This window comes from Hylobates moloch, unplaced genomic scaffold (genome assembly GCF_009828535.3).
Source record: "Hylobates moloch isolate HMO894 unplaced genomic scaffold, HMol_V3 SCAFFOLD_268, whole genome shotgun sequence".
NCBI lineage: Eukaryota > Metazoa > Chordata > Mammalia > Primates > Hylobatidae > Hylobates > Hylobates moloch.
In genome coordinates, this window is record NW_026652543.1 from 228 (window position 1) to 17221 (window position 16994).

Genomic DNA, 16994 nt, shown 5'->3' on the forward strand with positions numbered 1-16994 from the left:
GCCCAGGCTGGAGTGCAGTGGCGCGATCTCAGCTCACTGCAACCTTCACCTCCTGGGTTCAAGCAATTCTCCTGCATCAGCCTCCGGAGTAGCTGGGATTACAGGCGCATGCCACCATGCCCAGCTACATTTCCTTTATTTTATTTTTTATAATTTACTAGCCTGTTTGTTGATAACAAGACTGGCAGTGCACAAGGTTGGGTCTCGGTGCTCGCTGGGCGGTGGGCATGGACCAGGTGGGAGGGTCTCCAGCGCCTGGTACAAATCTCTAAGAAAGTGCAGGAAACGGCACCAAGGGTGATAGCAAAGTTTCGGTTTGGCAGGGCGGGTAGGCATTCCAGCGCAGGAATGCGCAGGAAAGGTTTTGCTCTGCTTGAAGGCAGGTCATCCCCAAGCGCTTGTTATTGGCTTGCAGTGAGAGGAGATCGCGCCACTGCACTCCAGCCGGGGCTACAGAGTGAGACTCTGTATCAAAAAAACAAATAAACAAACAAACAAAAACAAACAAACAAAAAAGTGAATGAATATCCATTGATGCATGAAATGGTTGCATTAAAGGAAAACCAGCCAAGACAAGACAAGACAAAAAAAAGTCAAGGATCGGTGTGAAAAATAAATATATTTTAAAAGATTTGTTTTTAAAGCAACAACATGGGTTTAAATTTTAAAGGGAAAGAAGTAGCTCCAAGATAGAGGAAACAGGATGGCTTCTGAAGAAGGGAACGTTATTCTTTGAAATGGGAAGAAATTATGACAAGAAGGTAGCACAGACTGAAGAGGTGGAGGTAAAAGGGGGTTCTTGGCCAGGCACAGTGGCTCACACCTGTAATACCAGCACTTTTGGAGGCCAAGGCAGATGGATCACCTGAGGTCAGGAGTTCGAGGCCAGCCTAGCCAATGTGGTGAAATCCCCGTCTCTACTAAAAATACAAAAATTAGCTAGGCATGGTGGCGGGTGCCTGTAATGCCAGTTCCTTTAGAGGCTGAGGCAGGAGAATCGCTTCAACCCAGGGGTGGAGGTTGCAGTGAGCCGAGATCGCATCACTGTTCTCCAGTCTGGGTGACTGAGCAAGACTCTCTCTGAAATTAAAAAAATAAAAAAAGTGTATGTGTGGGGGAGGGTATCTTGACTTTTCTCCACGTGTCTTATGCCACAACTCTTACATGGGACCTTGTGGAAGAGATTCCTCAACCAATACCTTTACGGGGTGCTGCCTCCCTGATGGGCTGGGTTCTAAACAGCAGTGCCTTCCCCATCTGCTCAATCCTTACTCATCTGGGCACCATCCTCCTAGTACGTCCCTTGAAACCATCCAGGGCTCTTTCTCTTGTTCCAGTAAGGAAATAACAGCAGGTTTTGGGATAGAGAGACCTGTTTGTAAGAAAATAAGTAAGATGGGCAGCCACGGTGGCTCACTCCTATAATCCCAGCACTTTGGGAGGCCAAAACAGGTAGATTGCTTGAGGTCAGGAGTTCAAGACCAGCCTGACCAACATGGTGAAACCCTGTCTCTACTAAAAACACCCGCCAGGCGTGGTGGCGGGTGCCTGTAATCCCAGCTACTCATGAGGCTGAGACATGAGAATCGCTTGAACCTGAGAGACGGAGGTTGGAGTGTACCGAGATTGCGCCATTGCACTCCAGCCTGGGCGATAGAGTGAGACTTCATCAGGAAAGAAAGAAAGAAAGAAGAAGAAAGAAAGAAAGAAAGAAAAAAAGAAAGAAAGAAAGAAAGAAAAAAGAAAGAAGAAAGAAAGGAAGGAGGAAAGAAGGAAGGAAGGAAGGAAGGAAAGAAAGGAAAGAAAGAAAGAAAAAAAGAAAGAAAGAAAGAAAGAAAAGAAGTAAGACATACTCATGTTGTTCCTGAATTCAAAGTTAGTCCCTTCATACTCATGAAGGACTAGAGGAAGGTGTAAAGGTCTGAAGCATGGAGAAGATGGATGGACCCCAGAGAGCTGCCCATCTATTAATCTACAAAGCACAAAACAATTCCCTAGGCAGCAGGTGAAAAGTCACCCAGACAAGTGAAAGCTACACCCAAAATTCATGAGCTATTTGGGGATAGACATCCTTACCTAGTGAGACCAGGCTGCTATAGTTCTCCCTCATTACATCTCTGTGTAAGTCCTTCTGAGCAGTGTCCAGGCACTCCCATTCCTCCTGAGAGAAGTCTATAGACAGATCCTAGAACATGCCCAACCCCTGAAATGACAAACCCAGGCAGCGCTGTTGAAATTAAAGGAAAAGTTTTTAAGATGAAGGAAGAGATGAAAGGGTGCTGAAGGATGGAGAGAATATAGTGAGCAGACCGGCTATGCTGAGTGGGGAAGAGTAAAAAAATTAGTGTTACTTCAACAAAGTACCTCCATGTTCATGAATATTCCTGTTGCGGCCAGCAAACCTCCTTCATAGAATGGGACATTCCCAGTATTCCATGCTTAGAGCTGGGAATGCATAAAGTACATTGATATATCATTTCCAAAATAAATGAAATAGAGTAGAAAAGCACACAGCAAGCTGTAGGCCTGGCAAAGCTTAAAGAATATTACAGTAAACATCTGATATGTAAGTTACTATTTACAAAAAAAGCTTAATAAATAGACACTCCCCCCTTACCATTTTTTTCTTGTTTTTTTTTTCTCTTGTTTCATTTTTTTGTTTTTGTTTTCACTTTGAGACAGGGTCTCATTCTGTTGCCCAGGCTGGAGCTCAGTGGCACAATCACAGCTCACTGCAGCCTCAACCTCCCAGGCTCAGGTGATCCTCCCACCTCAGCCTCTGTATTAGCTTTGACTATAGGCGTGCACCACCATGCCCAGCTAATTTTTTTTTTTTTTTTGTATTTTTAGTAGAAACGAGGTTTTGCCATTTGGCCAAGCTGCTCTCAAACTCCTGAGCTCAAGCAACCCACCTGCTTTGGCCTCCCAAAGTGCTGGGATTACAGGCATGAGCCACCACACCCAGCCTTTTCTCTTTTCTTAAAGGAAGACAGGATCTTTCAAAAATATCTACAAAAAAGTTTAAAAACCTCTATTGGCCGGGTGCAGTGGTTCACGTCTGTAAACCAGCACTTTGGGAGGCCAAGGCGGATGGATCACCTGAGATCAGGAACTCGAGACCAGCCTGACCAACATGGAGAGACCATTTTAGTCTCTACTAAAAGTACAAAATTAGCTGGGTGTGGTGGCGCACACCTGTAATCCCAGCTACTTGGGAGGCTGAGGCAGGAGAATCGCTTGCACCTGGGAGGTGGATGTTGCAGTGAGCCGAGATCTCACCACTGCACTCCAGCCTGAGCAATAAGAGTGAAACTGTCTCAAAACAACAACAACAACAACAACAACCACAACAACAACAACCTCTATTGCACTTTGACAATAAGTACTTCCGTAAAATAGTACAGAGAGTACTTCGATAATTAAATGTACATTGGCTGGGTGTGGTAACCCACACCTGTAATCACAGCACTTTGGGAGGCCAAGGCAGGTGAACTGCTTGAGCTCAGGAGTTCAAGACCAACCTGGGCAACATGGCAAAACCCTATCTCTACAAAAATATATACAAATTAGCCAGATGTAGTGGGACATGTCTGTAGTCCCAGCTACTTGGGAGGCTGAGATGGGAGGATTGCTTGAGCCTAGGAGGTCAAGGCTGCAGTGAGCTGTGATCCTGCCACTGCACTCCAGCCTAGGCACCAGAGCAAGATCCTGTCTCAAAAAAAAAAAAAAAAAAAAAGACCAGGCGCGGTGGCTCATGCCTGTAATCCGAGAACTTTGGGAGGCCGAGTAGGGCAGATCATGAGGTCAAGAGATCGAGACCATCCTGGCCAACATGGTGAAACTCTGTCTCTACTAAAAATACAAAAATTAGCTGGGCATGGTGGTGCATGCCTGTAGTCCCAGCTACTCGGGAGGCTGAAGCAGGAGAATTGCTTGAACCCAGATGGTGGAGGTTGCAGCGAGCCAAGGTTGCGCCACGGCACTCCAGCCTAGTGATAGATCGAGACTCTGTCTCAAAAAAAAAAAAAAAAGAGTGGGCATCATGGTAGGAATAAGCTGCACACAGGTCAGACAAAAGTTATAAGGGCATCTGCCAGTATAAAAGAGTTTCCTGTGAGACACCTGGTCATGAGTCAGATATTTGAGCATTAGGCTGTGGGCCAGGAAAAAGAAATGTCCGGTGAAAGGCTGCTCTAAAGACCCACAGGCCCGTTCCCTAGAGCCCCATTAGAGTGAGGTAGAGTTTATAGCCATTCTCCTGAGAGACCTCAAGACCCAATTAGAAGAAAACTATAATATTTATTATATAGAAGGCATTTTCCAAAGAGTAGTTCAAAGATGAAAGATATAGTCTTCCTTTGGATACAAAACAAAATCTCAAGATACACCAAAACTGTTTTGCTTTTACTGAATAATTTTGGTGCATATGTGCTTTAGCTACAAGTGGCTAACAAGCTGTGATTTTCTTTTCTTTCCTTTCCCTTTTTTTTTTTTTTTTCTTGAGACAGTCTTGCTCTGTCGCCCAGGCTGAAGTACAGTGGCCTGATCTTGGCTCACTGCAACCTCAGCCTACCGTAGCTGGGATTACAGGTGCCTGCCACCATGCCCAGCTAATTTTTGTATTTTTAGTAGAGACGGGGTTTCACTGTGTTGCCGAGGCTGGTCTTGAACTCCTGGCCTCAAGTGATCCACCCACATTGACTCCCAAAGTACTAGGATTACAGGCATGAGCCACCATGCCTGGCCAACTCTGATTTTCTAACTTGCCTCATGTATTAGGTTCATACTGGGAAAAAAACAGGTCAGAGCCATTGGAGCCACATGCACAGATGTGCAGTAGCCCTGCTAGCAACACTGCTGCTTGCTTCAGCTCATAGGACAGATGAGTTCAGCACGTCTGCCCTTGCTCTAGCTGTCTCTGATTCCCCCCAACAGATGCACGATCATGTCACTCCGTTAGATTCACTTTGGATATCCCATCATTAGATTAAAACCAGCAGGCCAAAAAGCTAACTTGACAAAATGCTTTCACATCCACAGTATTCTCATAGGGCCAGTATCATTTAGACATGTCAGGATTGTGGTTGCAGGGGACATAATGAAGTGTCATCTTTAACTGGCCATCCAATGCCATCAGCATGAACAGGAGAACTTTAGAGGATATTATCTGATGTTTTCTGAATATTACCTTACAAATGATGCTTTATTTATAACTTAAGAATAGGGACCCTGTCTTTTAAAGCTTTATGCATCCTCAAGTAAAGGGTTTTCATATTAAATCCATTAATAATATCTAGTGGCTGACCTGGAAATTCCATTTCTAAGTACTTATCCAAAGTAAAGATTTTTTTTTCTTTTTTTGAGACGGAGTTTCACTCTTGTTGCCCAGGCTGGAGCACAGTGGCGCGATCTTGGCTCACTGCAACCTCTGCCTCCTGGGTTCAAGTGATTCTCCTGCCTCACCCTCGTGAGTAGCTGGGATTACAGGCACACACCACCATGCCCAGCTAATTTTGTATTTTTAGTAGAGACGGAGTTTCTCCATGTTAAGTCAGGCTAGTCTCAAACTCCTGACCTCAGGTGATCTGCCCACTTTGGCCTCCCAAAGTGCTGGGATTACAGGTGTGAGTCACCACGTCCCGCCAATAATTTTTTTTTTTTTTTGAGACAAGTCTCAATCTGTTACCCAGGCTACAGTGCAGTGAGGTGATCACAGCTCACTGTAACCTCTGCCTCCTGGGTTCAAGTGATTTTTGTGCCTCAGCCATCAAAGTAGCTTGTAATACAGGCACACACCACCATACCTGGCTAATTTTTTTGGTATTTTTGGTAGAGAGCAGGTTTCACCATGTTGGCCAGGCTGGTCTCAAACTCCTGGCCTCAAGCAAGGCCACTTTGGGAGGCTGAGGTGGGCGGATCACCTGAGGTCAGGAGTTCAAGACCAGCCTGGCCATCATGGTAAAACCCTGTCTCTAATTAAAATACAGAAAGTAGCCAGGCGTGGTGGCAGGTGCCTGTAATACCAGCTATTCGGGAGGCAGAGGCAGGAGAATAGCTTCAGCCTGGGAGGCGGAGGTTGCAGTGAGCTGAGACCATGCCACTGCACTCCAGCCTGGGCAACAGAGCGAGACTATCAAAATATAAATAAATATAAAAATACAAAAAAGCCTGGCACAGTGGCTCATGCCTGTAATCCTAGCACTTTGGGAGGCCGAGGCAGGTGGATGACTTGAGATCAGGAGTTCCAGACCAGCCTGGCCAACATGGCAAAACCCTGTCTCTACTAAAAATACAAAAATTAGTCGGGTGTGGTGGCTCACCCTGTAATCCCAGCTACTTTGGAGGCTGAGGCAGGAGAATCGCTTGAACTCGGGAGGCAGAAATTGCAGTGAGCAGAGTTCATGCCATTGCACTCCAGCCTGGGCGACAAGAGCGAAACTCCATCTCAAAAAAAAAAAAAGAATACAAAAAATTAGCAGGGTATAGTGGCGCATGCCTGTAATCTAAGGCTACTCAGGAGGCTGAGGCAGGAGAATCGCTTGAACCTGGAAGGTGAAGATTACAATGAGCTGAGACTGCACCACTGCACTCCAGCCTGGGTCACAAGAGCCAAGAGCGAGAATTCATCTAAAAAAAAAAAAAAAAAAAGAACTTCCATTTGGGGGACAAAAAAAAAAAAAAAAGAAATGGAGTGAAAAGGATGTAAGAAATTGAAAGTCAACAGGCCAATAAATAATGATGGATCAAAGAAATCAGTGTTGGCCAAATAAAACCAACGTGTTTTTAAATATTTTTTCAAAATTTTAGACAAAGTTTTCCAGTACACGGAGACACTTCTACTATCAAGACTATAATATTGGCTGAGCACAGTGGCTTATGCCTATAATCCCAGCCCTTTGGGATGCCAAGGCAGGAGGATCGCTTGAGCCCAGAAGTTCAACTCAAGCCTGGGAAATATAGGGAGACACCGTCTCTGCAAAAATAAAATAAAATAATAAGCCAGGCATGGTGGTATACATCTGTGAGCTGTGACCACCCCACTGCACTCTAGCCTGGGTAACAGAGCAAGACCCTGTCCCAACAAAAAAGCTAGAATATAGGATAAATGACATTCAGGTAAGCAGAATATTAGGTGTTCAATAAACATAGGTTATTCCCTCCCTACCTCCATAGAATCATCAATTTTTTTAAAAGAGAAGTTTTGATTAGAATCTTTAAAAATATCAATACTTCTCTTTCCAAAAAAGGAGGGAGGATTTAAATATAACAATTTCTTGGGTATTTCTATTTATTTTCATTGTTGCTTAATATTACTCAGTAATGAAAATGCAATTGCTCTCTTTCAAACATGGTTTTAATTAGTTGCACAAAATGCCCCCTTATAGTCTGATGTACTTCAAATTTCCCTATCTATGAAAGCTAAATTTGGATATTATCATCTCAAGGATATTAAAGTCTCTGTCTTTAAATCTATCTAGAGTTCTACCTTTTCGGTAACTGTTAGTGAATCTCACTATAGTCCTCCTTCCCTTTAAAAATGCAGTGATAGGCCGGGTGCAGTGGCCCTTCCCTGTAATCCCAGCACTGTGGGAGGCTCAGGTGGGAAGATTGCTGGAGCTCAGGAGTTCGAGACCAGACTGGGCAACACGGAAAAACCCCGTCTGTGCAAAAATTACAAATATTAGCCTGGCATGGTGCCTTATGCCTATAACCCAGTTACTTGGGAGGCTGAGGAGGGAGGATCCCTTCAGCCGTGAGGTCAAGGCTGCAGTATCCCATGATCCTGCCACTGCACTTATGGAGGCCGAGGTGGGTGGATCACCTGAGATCAGGAGTTCGTGACCAGCCTGGCCAATATGATGAAACCCTGTCTCTACTAAAAATAAAAAGATTGGTAGGGTGTGGTGGCAGGCACCTGCAATCCCAACTACGCAGGAGGCTGAGACAGGAGAATCACTTGAACCCGGGAGGCGGAGGCTGCAGTGAGCCGAGATTGTACCACTGCAGTTCAGCTTGGGCAAGGCAGAGTGAGACTCTGTCTCAAAAAAAGAAAGAAAGAAAGAAAAAGAAAATCAGTGATAGGTGAGGCAGCTCATGCCTGTAATCATAGCACTTTGGAGGCAGAGGTGGGAGGATCACTTGAACTCAGGAGTTCGAGACCAGCCTAGGCAACATAGTGAGTCTTCTTCTCTACTGAAGATTATTTTTAATTACGCCACAGTGCTAGTGTGTGCCTCTGGTTTCAGCTTATTTGGCAGGCTGAAGTCGAAGGATCACTTGAGCACAGGAGATCAAGGCTGCAATGAGCTGAGTGCCGCTGCACTCCAGCCTGGGAGACAGAGTGAGACCCTACCTCAAAAACAAAAAGAAATACATAAATAAATACATAAATAAAAATTCAGCCATGGAGTTGATGGATTCGAGGTTGAGGACCCCCAATGTAAACCTGTTTGGAAAAAACTCAACCTATGTTCTTCCTCTGCTTCACACCAAAACCACAGCAATCAACCTAGAAGACTTCTGTGGCCTCAAAATATGAGGAGATTCTACCTATCAGCAAGCAAGGAATCAGTTCTGCAGCAGACACCAGCTAGCTGTCTACCAATTCGATTCTGACACTATCTACCATGCAATAGTGTCACCCCACAGACTGAGGACTCAGCCCCCAAAACTTCCCCCGCTTTCAGACACCAGTTACAAGTCCCAGCCTTTGGAACTTCTCACTGACTGGTTTAATTTGGGGTTCCTACGACCCCCTCTTTGAGTTTGATTAATTTGCTATAAAATGGCTCACAGACCTCAGGAAAACACATTTACTGGCTGATTATAAGGATATTCCAAAGGATATAGATGAAGAGATGCCTAGCGCGAGGTATGGGGGAAGGGGCACAGAGCTTCCATCCCCTCCCTGGGCACGACACTCCAGGAACCTCCATGTATTCAGCTCTCTGGAAGCTCTCCAAATCCACTCCTTTTGGATTTGTAAGGAGGCTTCATTACACAGGCATGAGTGATTAAACCACTGGCCACTTGCCATCAACTTAATCCCCAGTCCCCTCCACTCCCCAGGCGTGGGCGGGTAGGGGCTGAAAGTCCCAATCCTCTAATCCTGCCTTGGTCTTTCTGATGACCAGCCCCCGTCCTGAAGCTATCGGTCAATCACTAACATAAAAAGCCAAAGCCTGGGTGCGGTGGCTCACGCCTGTAATCCCAACACTTTGGGAGCCCGAGGCAGGCAGATCACCTGAGGTCAGGAGTTCGAGACCAGACTGGCCAATATGGTGAAACCCCGTCTCTACTGAAAAAGAAAACAAAGACAAAAATTAGCCGGGTGTGGTGGCGCATGCCTGTAGTCTAGTCAGGAGGCTGAGGCAGAAGAATTGCTTGAACCTGGGAGGCAGAGTTTGCAGTGAGTGGAGATCGCGCCACTGCACTCCAGCCTGGGTGACGGAGCAAGACTCCATTTCAAAAAAAAAAAAAAAGCAAGCACTTACGAGATTCCAAGGATTTTAGGAGTTGTATGCCAGGAAATAGGGACAAAGACCAAATCTGTATTTGACAAAATCACAGAACCGTATGAGTATTTAATTCAATACAGACATGGAAACTGGCCCAAGCATTTACTCAAAGATGACTGGGCGAATCCCTGGTCCTATGGGTACAAACTATTGATCAAACCCCCAATCTCATTCCTACCCCTAAAATATAGCAAAGTGAAAGATCTTATTACCTATTTGGACTGAGATTAACACCATCCCATAAACTGCATGGCTTTCAATCCCAGGGCTATGGCGTGTGATGCCACATAGAGTATGCACTAATCTTCTCTCCAGCAATTGAGTTGTTAGGATAAAGGCTCTTGTCTTTGCCTTCTTTCTCTCACAGCCAAGAAAATTAAGGAACGTGGACACAAAGGATGAGGTTGGAATGGAAAATAAGCAAAAGAAGAAAGCTCTCCCCAGCGAAGAGCGGACCCGAAAGAGGGTTGGCAAGGTTGGCAACTATGAGGCTGAATCTGGGGGTTTTGTGAACTGGGAAGAAGAGGAATGTGCTCACTGTTCTGTGGGCTATCTTGCACAAAGCACTACTTCGCTTGGCGCCGGGACCTTAGCCTGGGACCAATCAGAGGCTGAAGTGAAATTTTGGCCCAGGACCAATCAGGGGCTGAAGCGAAAGTTTGGCCCAGGACCAATCAGGGGCTGAAGTGAAAGTTTGGCCCAGGACCAATCAGGGGCTGAAGTGAAAGTTTGGCCCAGGACCAATCAGGGGCTGAAGTGAAAGTTTGGCCCAGGACCAATCAGGGGCTGAAGTGATGATTCATAGAGGCTCGGCTCACAGTCCAAAGCATGTCCAGAAAGGGAAAGTGGCCGTGGGAGCCTGTTAGTCCAAGCTGCACCGTTTTATAAGCCCCCACCATCTCACAGACCCTGGTCAGAGGGAAACATTCCACTGGGGTTTGGGCTGCAAGAAACATCCTCCCCAACCACCTGACTTCCTTATCACATCCTGCTGGGGAAAGGCCCAAGAAACATCCTTATCAACATTCTCCCGGGCAACAAGCCATACTGCCCACACCCCTCCTGCCCAGGCCTATAATTACTCCAGCCTGTAAGTGGCAGTGGGCTCTGGCATTTAGTTGGTCCCCTCCATAGAGCCGCCAACTCTCTCTCTTTCTTTAACCTTCACCTTCCCTTCAAAATCTAACAGAGCCCACCGTATACATGCCCACAAAAAAGTGACTATTTCCTGGAAGCCCGCTGGTCACACAAAGGACAAAGGCGTTTCTATGTCGGGCCTCGGTCCCTTATCAACGCAGCTGAGGAACGTCTTTAGGACAACCCCCTTTGCTAGTTTTCCTTCTCGGTGCCTGCAGTCTGATTTTTCAGGCTGTTTCTCTGTTTAAAGGAGTTTTACCAAAGACCCACCCTAACTTCCTAATGGGTTTTTTTCTCTCAAGGGGACACACAAAGTTCCAATCGCACACATGCCTCCCCATATCCACTTACCCTCTGCCTCACAGCCAATCACACTCTCCTCTCTCACACAGACCACGGGGCCACACAAGTTGCACCTGCACAGCCACAGACCTGCAACTCACGCACACACAGTACTGCACACACACGCAAAGTCACACACCCACCCTGGGACACACAGCCCCAACCACACAGTCACCGGTTCTCCACATCCGCACACACAACGCGGCTCGTCCAGGACACACACATCCACACCGAGCGCGCACAGTCACAAGTGCCCACCTGATCACCCAGAATCAGCACCACACAGCCACAGTCACAGACCACGAAGACTCACGGCAACCATCGCGATCACACACGCAAACTCCTCTCCTCAGCCCTCCACACACAAAAGGACCCGAGCCGGATTCCTCATCCTCAGCTTTCTCTAGTTCCGCTCGGGGCCAGCCTGGCCAAGTCGCTCCGGACTCCAAGGCGCGGCAGCAGCTAATTGCGCGCAGCGAAAGATCCTGCCCCCTGGCTAAGCGGAAGCCGAAATCTCGCGAGACGTGGTATCGGCCTGCGGGATCTTCCAGGAAATGTAGTCCAGAGCCCGACTGCTCCCCTACTAAAAATACAAAAATTAGCCGGGCCTGGTGGTGGGCGCCTGTTATCTCAGCTTTTTGGAAGGCTGGGGCAGGAGAATCGCTTGAACCTGGGAGGTGGAGGTTGCAGTGAGCCGAGATCGCACCGTTGCACTCCAGCCTGGGTGACAGAGCGAGACTCCGTCTCAAAAAAAAAAAAAAAAAAAAATAAGCAGACATGTCTGCTGCCCACATGAGGTTTACATTCTAGTCTGGAGAAAAAAAAAAGATTTTAAATTAAAGGGGGAAAATGAAATAATTTTATATTGTGATAAATACTATGAAATAAATCAATAGGTGGTATAAGCAGTAACTTGAAGGATACTTCCCGATAGGATGGGTGAGAGATAACCCTTGAGCTTTGGTGGTGAGAAGCCAGCAGTGTGGAAGGCTATTCCAAACAGAGGCACAGTTACACTAAAGACCCTGAAAAATCAGAGAGCACTTGGAGCGTTCTGGCAACAGAAAGCAGCCTGGTGTGACGGAAGCTTATCAAGTGAGTAGGAATTAGTTTAGAGTTAGGGTGCAGAGGTCGGCATTTTCCGTATCATATGAGGAAATGATAGTGCTGAGATTACAGGCGTGAGCCACTGCACTCTGCCCCAAACCAAGTTTTTATAGCAGCAAGAATAGATGTTCTGGTACGGTCAGTGTCTAAAGATTTTACAAACAATATCTCTTCTTCTAGTTTGCAGTCATTATTGAAATAACAACCATGTCCTATTGTCAGGCCTTACTCTCAGTAACTGATTTCACTGATCTGAATAGGAAACTTACTTGATTAATCAGCTACTCTTTGGTATTACCTGACATCTCATTAATGCATCTTTGAATTGAATTATTGCTCGATAGGAGTGATTGTGAAACAGTGGCAATGTGATACATCACTATTGAAGTTACGGTCTCTCATGTGAGTCCTATGACAGTTTCAGCAACTATAAAGCACTATGGGGTTTTACAACGATTTCTGTAATCTTTTTTTTTTTTTTTTTGAGACAGAGTCTTGCTCTGTCAGCCAGGCTGGAGTGCAGTGGCACGATCTCAGCTCACTGCAACCTCCGTCTCCCGGGCTCAAGTGATTCTCCTGCCTCAGCCTCCCGAGTAGCTGGGATTACAGGCCTATGCCACCATGCCTGGCTAACTTTGTATTTTTAGTAGAGACAGGGTTTCACCATGTTGGCCAGGCTGGTCTCGAATTCCCGACCTCAGGTGATCCGCCTGCCTGGGCCTCCCAAAGTGCTGGGATACAGGCATGAGTTACCACGCCTGGCCTATTTCTGCAATTTTATAAGGCAATTATTTCATCATAATTTGTTTGCTTATTTATTTTTTTGAGACGAGTGTCGCTCTGTAGTCCAGGCTGGTGCATGGTGCTGCAATCCTGGCTCACTGCATCCTCCACCTCTCAGGTGGAAGCGAGTCTCCTGCCTCAGCCTCCTGAGTACCTGGAATTACAGGTGCACACACCATGCCTGGCTAGTTTTTGTGTTTTTAGTAGAGAAAAGTTTTCACCATATTACCCAGGCTGGTCTCCAACTCGTGGGTCACGTGATCCACCCACCTCGGTCTCCCAAAGTGCTGGGATTACAGGTGTGAGCCACCTCACCCAGCTGCTTGTCCTTCTTAAATAAGAAGTAACAGTGTTACATTTCAAAATTCTATTTTAAACTTTTTAAATATTCTGTTTCTCGACTTTATCAGGATGTTTCTTTTTTGATGATCCACAAATCTTGATGGTTTCATAGCCCTGTTTGTAAAAACAAACAAACAAAAACTATTATGCATAAGAAACAAGCTGTTTTGAGTTAAATGGGGTTTTCAATAAAATCGTAAGCTAGGCTGGGTGCTGTGGCTCATGCCTGTAATCCTAGCACTTTGGGAGGCCAAGTTGGGTGGCTTGCCTGAACTCAGAATTTTGAGACCTGCCTGGGCAACAGGGTGAAACCCCGTCTCTACTAAAATACAAAAAATTAGCTGGGTGTGGCAGCATGTACCTGTAGTCCCTGCTACACAGGAGGCTGAGGCAGGAGACTTGCTAGAACCCAGGAGGTGGAGGTTGCAGTGAGCCAAGATCCTGCCACTGCATTCCAGCCTGGGCAACAGAGTGAGACTCCAGCTCAAAAAACAAAAACAAACAAACAAAAAACAAAAAACAAAACAAAACCGGTATGCCAGATATTCATTGATTCAGATGTAGTCAACAGTTTTCATTTTCAACACTTAACACAATTAATGCTAGGTTGAATTGCTTTCATAATATAAACTATTTTACATAATTCCCAAAGCACTGAGGATCAATCACAGATACTATCCACAAGGCAGCCAATAGACACACGCAGACCACCTCTCACATAACTTTGGGATAGAGCATTCAATCGAGAAAAAGTCTTCCGATTATAGTCATCAATTTGCCATCATTTTGTAGCACTGATCTTGCAAAGATTTTTTTATCTTTTGAGATGGAGGCTCACTCTGTCACCCAGAATGAAGTACGGTGACACGATCGGCTCGCTGCAACCTCTGCCTCCTAGGTTCAAGTGATTCTCCTGCTTCAGCCTCCCATGTAGCTGGGAATACAGGCAGGTGCCACCACTTCCGGGTAATTTTTATTATTTTTTTTTGAGACGGAGTCTCCCTCTGTCGCCCAGGCAGGAGTGCAGAGGCGCAATCTCGGCTCACTGCAAGCTCCGCCTCCCGGGTTCACGCCATTCTCCTGCCTCAGCCTCCAGAGTAGCTGGGACTACAGGCGCCCGCCACCACGCCCAGCTAATTTTTTGTATTTTTAGTAGAGACGGGGTTTCACCGTGGTCTCGATCTCCTGACCTGGTGATCCGCCCGCCTCGGCCTCCCAAAGTGCTGGGATTACAGGCGTGAGCCACCACGCCCGGCCCATCGGGTAATTTTTTTGTATTTTTAGTTGACACAGGGTTTTACTATGTTGGCCAGGCTGGTCTTGACCTCCCGAGTTTCAGTGATCCGGCTTCCTTGGCCTCCCAAAGTGCTGGGATTACAGGTGTGAGCCACTGTGCATGGCCTGATCTTGCATGGATTTTTTATCTTCCATAAAGTGATTAATGTTGCCCATAATATTTGAGATAAATTAAATACCAAGGAGTAAAATTTTGTGCAATAGGCCAGGCGCAGTGGCTCACACCTGAAATCACAGCACTTTGGGGGACCGAGGCGGGCAGATCACTTGAGGTCAGTAGTTCTAGACCAGCCTGGCCAACATGGTGAAATTCCGTCTCTATAAAAAATACAAAAATTAGCTGAGCGTGGTGGTGCATGCCAGTAATCCCAGCTACTTGGGAGGCTGAGGCAGGAGAATCGCTTGAACCCAGGAGGCAGAGGTTGCAGTGAGCAGAGATTGCACCACTGCACTCCAGCCTGGGTGACAGAGAAAGCCTCCATCTCCGGGAAAAAAAAAAAAAAAAAAAAAAAAAAAACTGTGGAAGGCCACAAACCATTGCATCAACTATAATTCATTTTACCTTCAATAACCAATGTTCACCCTGTCAGGAGCAATATCACCCCCATTAAGAATGCTTGGCCAGGCACAGAGGCTCAGGCCTGTAATTCCAGCATTTCAGGAGGCCAATGGGGGCAGATCCACTGAGGTTAGGAGTTCCAGACCAGCCTGGCCAACATGGTGAAACCCCATCTCTGCTAAAAATACAAAAATTAGCCAGGCATGGTGGCATGCACCTGTAGTCCCAACTACTCAGTAGGCTGAGGTAGGAGAATCACTTGAACCTGGGAGGTGGAGGCTGCATTGAGCTGAGATTATGCCACTACACTCCAGCCTAGGTGACAGAGTGAGGCCCTGTCTCAAAAAAAAAAAAAAAAGAATGCTTCCAGTAAGGTTAAATAAATATACAAATTAGGCATGTGGCATGTGTGTTAGTATACATACAATATATTTCCTAGTTCTGCCCACTAAGAGGGCTTAGAAGCAATGACACACCCATAGCAACGAGCACACCTGTCACCCCGATCTTGGCGATTTTGTTTTTGTTTGGTTTTTAAAAATAGAGATGGGGGGTCTCACTGCGTTGCCCAAGCTAGTCTCAAACTCTTGGCCTCAAGGGATCCTCCTGCCTCAGCCTCCCAAAGTGTTGAGATTACAGACCTGAGCCACCTCACCCAGCCCAAGATTTTGGTGCTTTGTAAATAATACTTTTCAATAAAATAAATCAAGGATCTTTAAATAAATGGTTTATTCCATGTCTGGGTCAGGGAAAATACCAGATGAATCAAAACACTTTATGGTGCCAGAAAGTTGGGAATTAGTCACACACCCCAACCCCCTGATAAAGGCATGTTATAAATAGAACACAGGAGCCAACCTAAAGAAACACCCAAGGCCAATGTTCTTTTTTTTTTTTTCTTTTGACGCTCCACCTCCCAGGTTCAAGCAATTCTCCTGCCTCAGCCTCCCGAGTAGGTGGAATTACAGGTGCCTGCCACCACACCCAGCTAATTTTTTGTACTTTTAGTAGAGATGGGGTTTCAGCAGTTTGGCCAGACTGGTCTCAAACTCCTGACAGGTGATCTCCATGCCTCGGCCTCCCAAAGTGCTAAGATTACAGGCATCAGCCACTGTGCCTGGCCTATGTTCGTATTGTTTTCAGTATCATAACCACATTCATGTTCAATTGCACATATACTATGTTCTCTACAAATGTGCAGTTTGGACCTGACTCATCTTGGTACTCTACAACAGTAAGAGCATTGCATTGTCACACATGTAGACAATGAATTGACTCAGAATCACAAATACCTGTACTGGGGACCTGTAGGGAGAAGTCAAGCCCTAGGGAGAGTGCCAGGTCATTATCTCCGAAAGGAAATATTAGGAGTATTTAGGGTGTGAATAGTACTGTATTGAAGTCCAATTCATTTCAAAATATATTTCACAGATTATCACAAACCAGGAAATAAGTTGTGTGTAGTTTTCTTTGTTTTGTTTTGTTTGTTTGTTTTTTTAGACAGAGTTTTACTCTTGTTGCCCAGGCTGTAGTGCAATGCCACGATCTTGGCTCACCTCACCCTCCGCCTCCCCAAAACCTCTGCCTCCCGGGTTCAAGCGATTCTCTTGCCTCAGCCTCCCAAGTAGCTGGGATTACAGGCATGTGCCACCAAGCCTGGCTAATTTTGTTTTTTTTAGTAGAGATGGAGTTTCTCCATTTTTTTTTTTTTGAGATAGATTCTCACTCTATTGCCCAGGCTGGAGTGCGGTGGTGAGATCTCAGCTCACTGCAACCTCTGCCTCCTGGGTTCAAGCAATTCTCCTGCCTCAGCCTCCCAAGTAGCTAGGATCACAGGTGCCCGCCACTGTGCCTGGCTAATTTTTGTATTTTTTTTTAGCAGAGTCAGGGATTCACCATCTTGGCCAGGC

The 16994-nt window shown here is 46.0% G+C and overlaps 1 protein-coding gene across 1 annotated transcript in view; it reads right to left on the reverse strand.

Moving 5' to 3' along the window:
- Positions 1 to 1272: 1272 nt before the first annotated feature.
- LOC131382624 (uncharacterized) overlaps positions 1273 to 16994 on the reverse strand; it is a 28696-nt gene continuing 12974 nt past the window's right edge. Inside the window, exon 2 of the mRNA XM_058435013.1 lies at positions 1273 to 1372. Coding sequence (XP_058290996.1) covers positions 1273 to 1372 — 100 coding nt within the window. The remainder of the gene's footprint in view (positions 1373 to 16994) is intronic.